The following is a 12,002-nucleotide window of genomic DNA, read 5'->3' on the forward strand; positions in this document are numbered from 1 at the left end:
GTGGCTTTCTTCTATTATGAATAATTTTCAGGATCTTAACTTCTTACCTTTACTTGAAAAGCCCTATGCCCTCATATCCAGTCCAAGGTGGTAATTCCAGCAAGCTACACATTTGTATGCTATCAAATCATGTTGCTTTCCCACCTGTATGTCACTGTTGGTTTAAGATCAGAACATCAAGTGGCTGCTGATAGAAGTACAGTCAGGCCAGTAGTTATGTTTGATAGAATCCAGGAGGATGTATAGGGAAGGTAAAATGATGCTGTATTGATGCTATGTGTTACTCCTGATACTTAAATACTCTGACAGATTCCATCCATTTCTGTCTTTGGGGCTTCCTGAACCAGATGCTGTTAGCAGTGCTTAATGAACTTCTCTTCCATGAATGTATACAATCTACTTGAAAGCATACAGAGTTTTGCTGAAAACATGGTGTAGCAAGGAGTTCTGCAGCTTCACTGAATAATGAAGATTGTGAAGGATCTTCTTCTATTAATTTTGTTCCTGTTGGCTTCATTTGATGTCCATAGCTTCTGTGTTAGAATAAACCATGAATGATCAGTCCTGCTTCCTGCATGCCACTTGAGATTTTACAGCTGTCTTATTTTCCCTTCATCATCTCTTTTTCTAGATGGAAGAGTCCTAGTTTGCTTAGTTGTTCCTTATATGTAAGTTCTATATCTTTGATCATCTTTGTTGCCGTTCTCTGAACCTTTTCCAGTTCTATCCTGTTTTGAGGTGGGGAAGACCACAACTGCACCCAGTATTCAAGATGAGGGCAAACCATGGATCTACACAGTAGTATAATGATCTTTGTTTTGTTCTCTATTCTTTTCCTAATATTTTCTAATATTTTGATTTTTTTTTTGTACTGCTATTGAGCATTGAAGCTGATTTATTAATGAAAACAGCATTATTATGTTATGCTGGAAATAGTGTTATTTTGTTTGTGATGTTAGGGTACATTTTTTTCATGTGTCTTAGTTTGCATTTATCTGCAATGAATTCCATCTGATACTTTACTGCTCACTGTGTCTTGCCAGTCTTCTTCATTTCTTCTCAAACACTCCATATGTTTAGATCCCAAATAATTCAGTTTGATCAGTAAACTTTGGCACTTTGCTGCTCATTCCCTTTTCTAGGTTATTGCTGAGTGTGTTGAACAGTGCAGATCCCTGTATAACTCCATTGGTTACCTTCCTAAGATACCAGAATTTGCATTTACCACTGCCCTCTGCCTTGTATTTTTTACGTTCTGTGAAAAGCCTTTTGTCTTACACAGTGACTGCTTAGTTTCCTCAAAATCCTTTGGCAAAAGACTTTGTCAATGGCTTTTTAGAAATCTAAGTAGAATATGTCAATCAGATATTAAGTCACATTTGGAGCTCTAGAAGAGGTTTGTAATGCATGGTTATACATTCATAGAAAACATTTGATTCTTCTTCACAATGTTATATTGATCTTCATGGACATTAGTTATATTTTTCATTATGGTTTCTGCTGTTTTTCTGTAATGTAGACATTAAACACACTGATGCATAGTTCTTGAATCTCATATTAAAATTTTGGCATTATATTTACTACCATCCCATCCACAGATACTAAGGTAGTTTTACGTGCTTAAGCAGCTAAGGTATTTCATCCTTGAGATCCTTTAGAACTCTGGGATGATGCAGCATTTTCCTTGCTGTCTTGGGAGACACTGCTGAGATGTAGAATAGGAGCTTTTCTGTTCTGTTTGCTTATTAATCATGAAATCAGAGCCTTTCAGTGTAGCAAAAGAGAAGTCTTCAGAAGTTGGATGCTGGTTTCTAACTGTTTACATATGCCCATAACCACATCCAGTTTGTATTGTTTTGCTTCTTCATTGCACGTTATACACTGAGATTGCAATTTGAATGAGACACTTTTAGTTTGAAACCATCAATTTTGAGGTTGGTTACAAAACTTGGTAATTACTTGACACTTTGAGATGGACTGAAAAGCTCTTATTTCCTTCCTTACTGTAAGGAGTTCTGTGCAGGATTCTTTTGTTTGGATGTGTGATTGGCTTTTGTTTGTAGTTTTGACTAACCTTGTTACCCCAAATATCTAAACATAATTTAATGTTTGGATATGTTTAATTTATAAAAGTAGAGCACCCAAGCAATGTGTCTAATTTTTTTTCAATACTCTTACAGTTCTTTCTCTGAATACTTCTTTACAGGAAAGATTGATGCAGAGGCTGTTAAGAAATATGCTTACCTGAACATTGTGGGAATGGTTGGATCCATAGACAATGACTTCTGTGGCACTGATATGACCATAGGTACTGACTCAGCTCTGCACAGAATAATTGAAGTTGTGGATGCCATCATGACCACTGCTCAGAGGTAAATTGAGCATGATATAGAGACTGATAACAAATGCACAGATGTTTATGCTTTTGTTTAAGTTCATTTTAATTAGAGGTTAGGTAGCTGGGGAAATGAAAGTTCTTTTTGACTGCATCTTTCAAGTGTCTTGGTTTCTTTTTTTTAGTAGTAACTGCTTTTTCATCATTGCTGTCATGGCAGCACTTGAAGTATGTGATCATAGAGACTGCATCAGCCTTAAGGGCAGACTTGGTTTTTAATGTTTTTAGACTTTTTGAGACATATTCTGTAAGAGAAGATCCAGACACACCGTGAATAGTACAAAAATAACATCTGTCTTATATAAGCTTTATTTCAGTAAGAATTAAGGAATTAAGTGATTGTTTTGTTTTTTTTTTTTTAAATACAACTGTATCAGTACAGTTCTTAACTATGGGTCGGCTTAATTTCATTTCCAGTAAAGGTTCACATCATCTCTCATGGCTGCCTGTACATGTTTTCCAAGAAAGTAGCAAAAATGAATTATGCATTGGAAGATACTTAATTTTAAACATATTGTTTAATGTGACAATAATTTTGTTTTCTTAATGCTTTCCTGTTTTGCTAAGGAATTCTGAGTGCATGACATACATGGTTTACCATGGTAAACATAAGCTGTTTCATGATACTAGGTTCAGTTAATTTGTTTTCTTATTTTTACAGCCATCAGAGGACATTTGTTCTGGAGGTTATGGGGCGACACTGTGGGTATGTATTGTCTTCAACATTTTGTGTCTTGTATAGGTACAGTCATGAAAGAAATCTGAACCATAAGATTCTAATAATTTGTTCTGTTTATTAGGTATCTAGCCCTGGTTAGTGCCTTAGCCTGTGGTGCAGACTGGGTGTTTATTCCTGAATACCCACCAGAGGAAGGCTGGGAAGATTCAATGTGTGTTAAGCTTTCAGAGGTAATTTCTAATATATTTGAGATTCCCAATGTCCTTGTGGATATTTATTTGAAAGCAGTGATTGAAAAGTGTGATCGGGATTTAAGGCAAGTCTTTGGTTTTGGTGTCACATAAAATTCTCTGTGACCTTGAAGATTTCTTTTCTTCCACTCTGTGATTGTTTTGAGCAATCATATGACCCACTGTGGGAATTGCTTAAAATTATACATATATAAGCAGTATGTGTACATTTCCTCAGTAATTTGATGTTAGACATTTTACTTCATCAATGAAAAGACATATATGAAAATAAAAGGTTTGAGAACACATCATGTGTGAGTGATCAAATACAAGCAATGTTTCCTCAAGTCCTAGCAGCTTAATGCAGAGCAGTTGATTATAAAATTATGCTGTAAATTCCTCTTGGTTTTTTTTTAACTACACAAATGTGCTTTTATTTTTATTACAGAACCGTGCACGAAAGAAAAGGCTGAATATTATTATTGTAGCTGAAGGAGCTATTGATTGTCACAACAAACCTATAACATCAGAGAAGGTTAAGGATGTAAGTGTCAACATCCCTATGACACAAGATTTCCCTTAATAAGATGGGGCTTATTGTTAACAATAACATTTCTGTAGCGAAAATCTATTCCTGTAAGATAGCCTATCATACAGGATATCATACAGCCTATCATATTTTATGCTTGTGCTTTATTATCTAAAATTCTGTAGTCAAATTAAAGGGCAGTGTTTTCAGTGGCAATTAATTAGAACCTTTTCTCCTTGTCATACAGTGCAGCAGTTCAAAAGCATCTGCTCCATGGGTGCCTTAATTGATAGTTTGAAATAAGTGCAAATCTGTATTTATAATCCTATTTTACTTTGTGTGTCTTGTAACATTTTTAATATTGGTCTGTCTCACAGTGAAGTAATACTGTGTGCTTTGGACAAAGTGTCCTCCAAATGGTTGCTTTGCTAAAAATTTCATTAGTTTCTAAGACGAAGAAACCTTTCAGTCTGGATTTTTCTGCCCTTTATTTTTTTTAAGGGGTCATTAAGAAAACAAATTGGGAGCTAGTCATTGATAGAAAGGGGGTGTGCTTCTTTGGCTTTACCTGGGGTTTATCTGTCCTGTGACTATGAAGTTCTGTTTTCCATAGCTGTCGGTTTAGAGAAACCTTTGATTTTATTCAGAATTGCAGTTTTATGCAGTAATGTTTAGCACTAAGTGGTACTGAGTTACATCACGCTGACAAATATATATATATATATAATAACGGTAATGATAAGCCCACTGTATTTTGCAATTCTATGCAGCTTGTGGTTCAACGGCTTGGATTTGACACCCGAGTAACCATCCTGGGTCATGTGCAAAGAGGTGGAACCCCTTCAGCTTTTGACAGAATTCTTGTGAGTATTCCCAATGTAACTGCTCATGGCACCACATAGGACAACTGCATTTTGATTGTTTATTTGAGGGTGAGATGGTTCTCTACCTGATTAAGTTGACAAATCAAACTGTTACCACACATTGACTGTCTGAATAACTCGGACTCAGAGTAGTGAAGCACTTTGTGTGAAGGAATCTATGTTTTAGTTCAAAATGTGAAGCTTAATTGTCCATAAGTATGGGTATTAAACAGCCCACAACTCTTTCACCTTACCAAGGAGTGATTTGTGTCAGCTTGAGTTATGGAGAAATCAGGACCATTTCTGTCATAGGAAGCCTTGTGCATTTATTTCAGTGCTTGCTTGGACACTCAAACATTCTCTGTTTGCAGGCCAGTCGTATGGGTGTGGAAGCTGTGCTTGCCCTTTTAGAAGCTACTCCAGATACCCCTGCCTGTGTCGTGTCCCTGTCTGGAAACCAGGCTGTCCGTCTGCCTCTGATGGAGTGTGTGCAGATGGTGAGGCTCTGGCAAAGGGCCAGTTTATGTTACTTATTTGCTACAACAGACTACTATGTGCAATAATTGCCTGTTCTCATTAGGACATTGATGGAATGTGTACAGCAATTTTTTTCGTATTTTAAAATGAATAATGAAATTCATGTGTATTCTCTATGTGTTACTATTAATTTGCAAACTATCAAGGAGTAAGAAATACATATCTTCTTAATATGTTCTAAAATTTCATCTCAGATCTTCTGTTTTTATTGTTACAACAAATTCTTCAGATGCTTGCATCCATTTATGTCATACACAAGTCAGGTTTCTGCACAAAGACTGCTCAGTTTAAACTGAAAAAAGAAAAGGCATATCGGATACATTGATTGCTTTGTCCCATGAAGGCTTTAGGTATTTGTTTCTACTTTCTTCTTCTTCTGTACCCTGTAATTTATGCTGTGAGAGGAGGTAGCTCATAAAGTGAGGAAATTGTCAGTATTACTTCTTTTTCACTGTAGAAATATATTAATATGTGGAATATATTAAATAATCTACCTCCTTCATTTTTTAAACATACTGAGTAATGAACTTGTTTTTTCAAGACTCAAGAAGTCCAGAAAGCCATGGATGAGGGAAGATTTCTGGAGGCTGTGAGGCTTCGTGGAAGGTATGGCCAATAGCTTGTATCAGTTTATTTGCTGTAGAAAAACTGAGTTGCCTTGCTGTTATGGTGTCATATGACATTTTATTTTAGATATTTTACTAACTGTATGGTTTTATGGGTCTGAGAATGAGAAGAGACAGAAGAACTGCCTAAATAGAATAATTGAAATTCCTGCCTTCAACAAAACATGCAAATCAAAGCAAACTGTAATTCACTGCTGTGTCAGACTAGTGACTGTTCCTAGGCTAAATGGTCACAAAGCAAAAAGCTGCTGTGCAGTATGACCTGACTGGTAGCAATCCTAAGTTTGTTTATTCATGAATTTGAGGCCAGTCCTGTGAACCTGTTTGTAAGTAGCTGGTAGTTTTCCAGCAGTAATGTTGGAGGAGGTAATTCTTCAGTCCTGTTGGAAGAGTGGTTTCTGTTTCAAGTCATTTGATAATAAAATGCTTTCTCCCCAGTCTAGAAAACTAATTTGTTAACCACGTAGTTGTTTTGTATTTTATGACTCTTACCTTAAAGAATTGAATATTTTTCACTGTTCTCTCATTTCCAGTTTTTGCCATGTTTTCCATTTGCAATTACGATGGTATTAATATGTCATGCCAGTTTTCTAAAGTTTCTGAAAAATTCAGATGCTCCTTTAAAATAACTATGAATTTAAAATTTTACTATTTTAGTTGCTTATCTTACTTACTCATTTGTTTAGGAGCTTCGAAAACAACCTTAACACATACAAATTACTGTCCCACAAAAAGCCGGATGCTGAGCTTCCAAAGGTGAGGGGGTTTTTAGAGTTGTGCAATGTGGGTCTGCTTTTGGGATCTAACTCCCTTCAAACCTCTACTATAGCATGGTTTATAAATTAAATATTACAAAGATGCTAGTTTATTTTAATAATAAGTAACATTTTTAAAGTGAAGTACCATTGTAGCTAGAAAATTGCTGTAGACAGTTTCTTTCTGTCTTGGATTTACATCTGGTCCCAATTGTTAAAATGTCTGGTTCTGATAGTTACTGTTTTGCCATCTGTTTCTTACTATGGAGAGAGATAGGGGTGATGTTTTAAGATCATGATTAAGACTCTGAAAATCTTGAGATAAAGGAAGATTCTGTATTAAAAGAATTCTGAGTCTTCCTTTTGGAGGGTAAAACCACTGAAGAGCAAGGGCAAATTCAGGAGTTCATGGGAAGCAATACCAAGGAGAGGTGCATCACCTTTATGTGAAATACTAATGTAATATAATATAATATAATAAGGAAATTTGGATTTGTATAGAAAGCAGACAATAAATTTTGCATGCAAACAAATCTTAGATGGGATTTTTTTTTGTTTGTTTTATTAGTTTACTGAATAGTTCTGTGTTGGTCGTAGTTGGTGACTGATCTCACTTGTTAATTCCTCTTTTAATTGTGGTTTGTGACCATTTGCTACCTTATTTGCATAATTATGTTGCTGTAACACTTTCTAGAAATCTTTTTCCCAGATAAATATTTGAGTAATGATTACTGGCAGTAGCTTCTCAATATTAAGGAGCAAAATTGCAGTGATAATGCAGTAAGGAGCTAAGACTGACCTTCAAGAGATCAAATAATTCAGGATTTTTTAGGTGGATATTTAATATTTTCTTTAGCGGATCAGGTGTTTGGGTGGTGGGTGTTTTTTTTTACAATGCAAATTCAGGATTGTTAGCACTGGGCTTTTGTATTTTTTTAAAATACTTTTTGTCATACCTTCTGTGATAAATGGCATTAGAAGGAAATGTAGGCCACGTGTAATTAGTAACTACTCGGATTTGACCATACTAACAGAATCTGTGTGCCTTCACTAAAAGAGGTTGAATAGGAATTAAAAAGTAGATGAAATGAGCATGTCACAGGAATTGAGGCAAGAGCTAAGCTGATCAGATCAGGAGAGCCAGCTAAATGCTCTTCTTCAGCAGTGCTTCTGCACCCATTATATTTTGCTGTTCGTGAATACAGTGTATTTTTCTGTAATCCTCTGATTGTACCAGAACCAAAAAAACTACATATACTCTGGCTCATGTCTCTTTTATTGTGGTTTTTTTCCGAGGGGGTTGTTGTTGGATTGGGTTTTTTGTTTGTTTTTTATTTGCTTGAGTTTTTTTTAATCATATGAGATTCCATGATCATTACTTAACAACTGTTCTATTTTTTTATTTTGTTTTTTGTTCTCATCTTCCAGAATAAAGCTGAATAACTTCTGTCTCTTCTGCAGGGCCAAATTGTTACAATTGTCATTCAGAAATGTTTTAAAAAACTTACATAATCTGAAAATGCGTGGTTTTGGAAAAGATGCTCAGTGCTTCTGTTTGCTAATGTATTGTCAGTTGCCTGAAAAACCTGGCCAATAGCTTAATTTTAAAACTTGTCTGTTCCACTCTGCGTTGTACGGACAATACACGTATAAATGTTATGATGCTAGAATCAGTTCCTCCTTTTTTTTTTTTTTTTTTTTTTTCTTTTGCTACTGTTGCTGTGTTTGCAAAAAACATTTCTGCTTTAGTAACATGAAGGTGGTTGAATAACAATGGCCAGGTTGGGTGGAGCTCTGAGCAGCCTGGTCTAGGGAAAGGTGTCCCTGGCCATGTTAGGGGCTTGGAACAAGATGATATTTATGGTCCTTCCAGCCCAAAGCATTCTGTGATTCTATTTTATGTTTCTCAAACCTGGACTAGAATATAAAAACCATTTAAAAAAAACATTCTTTTTTTAAAAATTGTATGTCTGATATTCTGCAAATGAGGAAATATGTCTGCACCTTCCAGTTAACTTTAAGTTTTCAACATGTTTAGGGGCTTTGAAATTTCCTTTCCTGGATTCCAGTATTTAGCAACTGCATATGTTGTATAAATTAACTGTGGTGTAGAAATCAAAGTCCTTACTAAATATTATTTTTATCTTGCAGTCTAATTTTAATGTGGCAGTTTTAAATGTTGGTGCCCCTGCAGCTGGAATGAACGCCGCAGTGAGGGCTGCAGTAAGAGTTGGCATGACTGAAGGTCACAAAATCTTTGCTGTCATTGATGGTTTCGAAGGGTTCGCTAGAGGGAAGGTCAGTGTCACGTGTGTGCATTACCGAGTGCTGTGTACTCCATCCCACACCACCACCTTTGTTCATGTTCTTGGAATGTATGTTCTGGCATAACTGCTGAGGGAGCTGGTTCTGTTAGGTGCTTTTATTTCATAAAGATCTTTAAAACTTAGATTGTAACTGTATTTCTCAACTGTTAAGTCTGTCGAGTCATTTATGCTGAGTGTTATTCGTCATATGCTGCACAGCTACAAAATCAGTTGAGATGAATCCTACCTTTGAATTTTGGTCAACTGGTTTGGCATATTGTGGTTTCTTCACAGAGTAGCAGAAAAATCTCTGATTCTGAACAATGAGTTGTTGAACATGTATTCCTTTGCTATAAGAAACTTTGTAATGGTGCTTACTGAGGGAAGAAGCTTTTTTTCTTATATAAGTTAGATTCTTCTTTTCCCCTGATTCTAAACATTATGCATTGGTTGGTGTACTGAAGAAAAACTGAATGCAAGACTAATGATTTCCATGCCTGGCTGGAACCACAGATGCCAAAACATACATCAAAGACCTAGCTTTAGATGGTTTTTTTCTTCATATTCACTAGGAGAGGATGTGAAAATAGGCTTGAAATATGAAACACAGAGGGGTTCATCTCGGTCTGGAAGAAGAAAGAAGAAATTGAATGGAAAGGGGTTGTAGTAATTTGAGAGAAATGGAATTAAATTCTTGATGCTATTTTTTTTCTCTGCCTCATTTAGTTTTCTTGATGTCAGTGCCCAACAACTTGTTCCAACAGCTTTTTGTGAAGTAGTACCTGGTGTTGCTCAAGAGAAGTAATTGGATAATTACTTAACAAAATCTCCTTTTTTAATTTTATTCAAAGATAAAGGAAATTTCCTGGGGAGATGTTGGAGGCTGGACTGGTCAAGGAGGATCAATTCTTGGTACAAAACGGTAACATCAATATTTTTGTCAATTGGTATGATAAACTGTAGGGCTTTATATAACCTCTGTATGGTTCCATGCGCTTTTCTTCCCATGGAGTGTTTTTTAAGTGCACAATTTTTGTACATTGGGGTGTTTTGTTTTTTGTTCAAATCCTTGTGCTCCAATATGAGTATCTTCATAGTACTGAACCAGCTCTGAAGAGTGTGAGTTAGGGCCTCAACTTAAGAATTTCCTGGTGTCCTTACACTTTAAAGGATTGCAAACCTACGGTTTCTTTACACTTGACATGATTCCTAGTTGTTTTTCTAGAAGAGTTACTTGGATGGATAAATATGTAAAACAAAAACCATTGTGTTGCCTGCTCACTTAATGATTTCAGCTAATTAATGAGTTCTTAGTGCTTCACAGTCTGTAAATTGTTTTTATTTTTCTTCTGGTTTAATGATTCTAGTACTCTTCCTGCAAAATACTTGGAGAAGATTGCTGAGCAGATGCGCACTAACAACATTAACGCCCTTATGGTTATTGGTGGATTTGAGGTACATTGAACTATCTAACTATGTCTAAGTAGAGTAAAATTCTGAACAAAACTAATAGTCTGTTTTGATTTTTACCCAATCTTCATGTAAGGTGCATTTGGCTGTATCTGTGTATGATGCATGACACAGATAGCGTTTAGAATCATAAATTTGGAATCAATCAGTAGTTCTCTGGCAAGCTGGCATTCGAGACAGTGACTAAAACTGATAAAGAGATGTCCTAAATGGACAAATGAGAGAGTGTTATAGTTTTTTTGTATTAAAATAAGTTAATAACTCCTGTAGTGAATCCTTGCGGAAGTTCTTGACTAGTAGAAATTGTACTATGGTTCCTTATTTAAGCCACTCTTTTCACATAGTGCATGTCAAAATCCATAATAATTATAGAGAAATTAAAAAACCACAAAAAACAACAAACCAATAATTTTTGAAATTTTTATTCAGGAAAGTGTTTACCTACTCTTTGCAGAGAAGAATGTGCTCTTTGCTTTGCTTCTTGATAAAGAACATGCCTTCCTTTTTTGCCCAAGCTGTTACCTATGACCCTAATTCAGGAATACTAAGATTTTTAAATCAGGAGTAACAGTACCTGAAGATTGGAGAACTTGGTTTGTTTTGTTTGAAAAGTAACATTTTGTGTCTAAATTATTTATTTTCAAGAGAACATATGTTCTATTTATTGTTTTTAGATGTATGCCTGTTTCTAATGCTTTCTTCTTTTTTGTCTGTGTTAGATTTTAGTGATTCCTTAGTGCTCTTGACTTGCTGAAGTGTGCTGTGGTAGAAATGGCTCCCCCTGTGGCCCTTCTCATTTTGTCACTCCCAGCTCTGCCCTTACTTTATTCATCCTAATTTTTCACCTGATGCCTGTGCCCAACAGGCTTACCTTGGACTTCTGGAATTGTCAGCTGCCCGGGAGAAATATGACGAATTCTGTGTTCCAATGGTTATGGTTCCTGCAACTGTATCCAATAATGTACCGGGTTCAGATTTCAGCATTGGTGCAGATACTGCTCTGAACACTATAACTGATGTAAGTCTGCTCTTGTGTGTGCATACTAACAAAGCAGTAGTTTAAACTTACTCAATTGGCTACAACTGGATATTTTTGTAGACCAGAACTTCAGAAATGTGGTTTGGGAAATTATAATTACTTGATATAGCCACAGTCATGACATCACTTTAGAAAAGAGGAAGTCTGGGATCCTAAATGCTTCTGTTTTATTTCTGCTGAAACTACAACCACCTTTAAATTTTTTAAGTGCAAGATAAGATGGCATCTGTTGTTGTAAAAGGAAGAAAGAAACCTAAAGCTGAGACTTGATGATCATTGGCACTGTAGAAGGGAAAAGAATCACTATTCATAATATGTGGAGTTGTAGTATACTCAGCTGCAAGAAATACTGAAGGAAAGTCGCTCTGTTGAGAAGGAAAGTTGCTCTGTTGAGGAGATGATTAGTTATGTAGCATCTTTACTCCTCTAAGAGAATATGTAAAATCCATATTTTTCTAATAACAGACATTACATTTATTCTGCTAATAGCAGATTTAATAAAAATAGTTGAGACATGTTAGGTATTTTTTTTAAATCAAATCCAGTAATGGAGTAAAAATTGAATGTTTAATC

General features: G+C 35.6%; 1 protein-coding gene across 3 annotated transcripts in view; it reads left to right on the plus strand.

The window, feature by feature from the left end:
• Nucleotides 1-12,002, plus strand: part of PFKP (phosphofructokinase, platelet) — a 42,485-nt gene that overhangs the window by 17,820 nt on the left and 12,663 nt on the right. For 2 of the 3 annotated variants that reach the window (XM_066314824.1, XM_066314808.1), the window contains exons 5-16: nucleotides 2,207-2,372; nucleotides 3,057-3,101; nucleotides 3,196-3,304; nucleotides 3,753-3,848; nucleotides 4,604-4,696; nucleotides 5,068-5,193; nucleotides 5,775-5,839; nucleotides 6,546-6,615; nucleotides 8,766-8,912; nucleotides 9,772-9,842; nucleotides 10,288-10,375; nucleotides 11,256-11,408. In XM_066314824.1, coding sequence (XP_066170921.1) covers nucleotides 2,207-2,372; nucleotides 3,057-3,101; nucleotides 3,196-3,304; nucleotides 3,753-3,848; nucleotides 4,604-4,696; nucleotides 5,068-5,193; nucleotides 5,775-5,839; nucleotides 6,546-6,615; nucleotides 8,766-8,912; nucleotides 9,772-9,842; nucleotides 10,288-10,375; nucleotides 11,256-11,408 — 1,229 coding nt within the window. The remainder of the gene's footprint in view (nucleotides 1-2,206; nucleotides 2,373-3,056; nucleotides 3,102-3,195; nucleotides 3,305-3,752; nucleotides 3,849-4,603; nucleotides 4,697-5,067; nucleotides 5,194-5,774; nucleotides 5,840-6,545; nucleotides 6,616-8,765; nucleotides 8,913-9,771; nucleotides 9,843-10,287; nucleotides 10,376-11,255; nucleotides 11,409-12,002) is intronic. The other variant, XM_066314816.1, reaches the window with a different exon arrangement.

The sequence above is a fragment of the Sylvia atricapilla genome, chromosome 1 (genome assembly GCF_009819655.1).
Source record: "Sylvia atricapilla isolate bSylAtr1 chromosome 1, bSylAtr1.pri, whole genome shotgun sequence".
Classification (NCBI taxonomy): Eukaryota; Metazoa; Chordata; class Aves; order Passeriformes; family Sylviidae; genus Sylvia; species Sylvia atricapilla.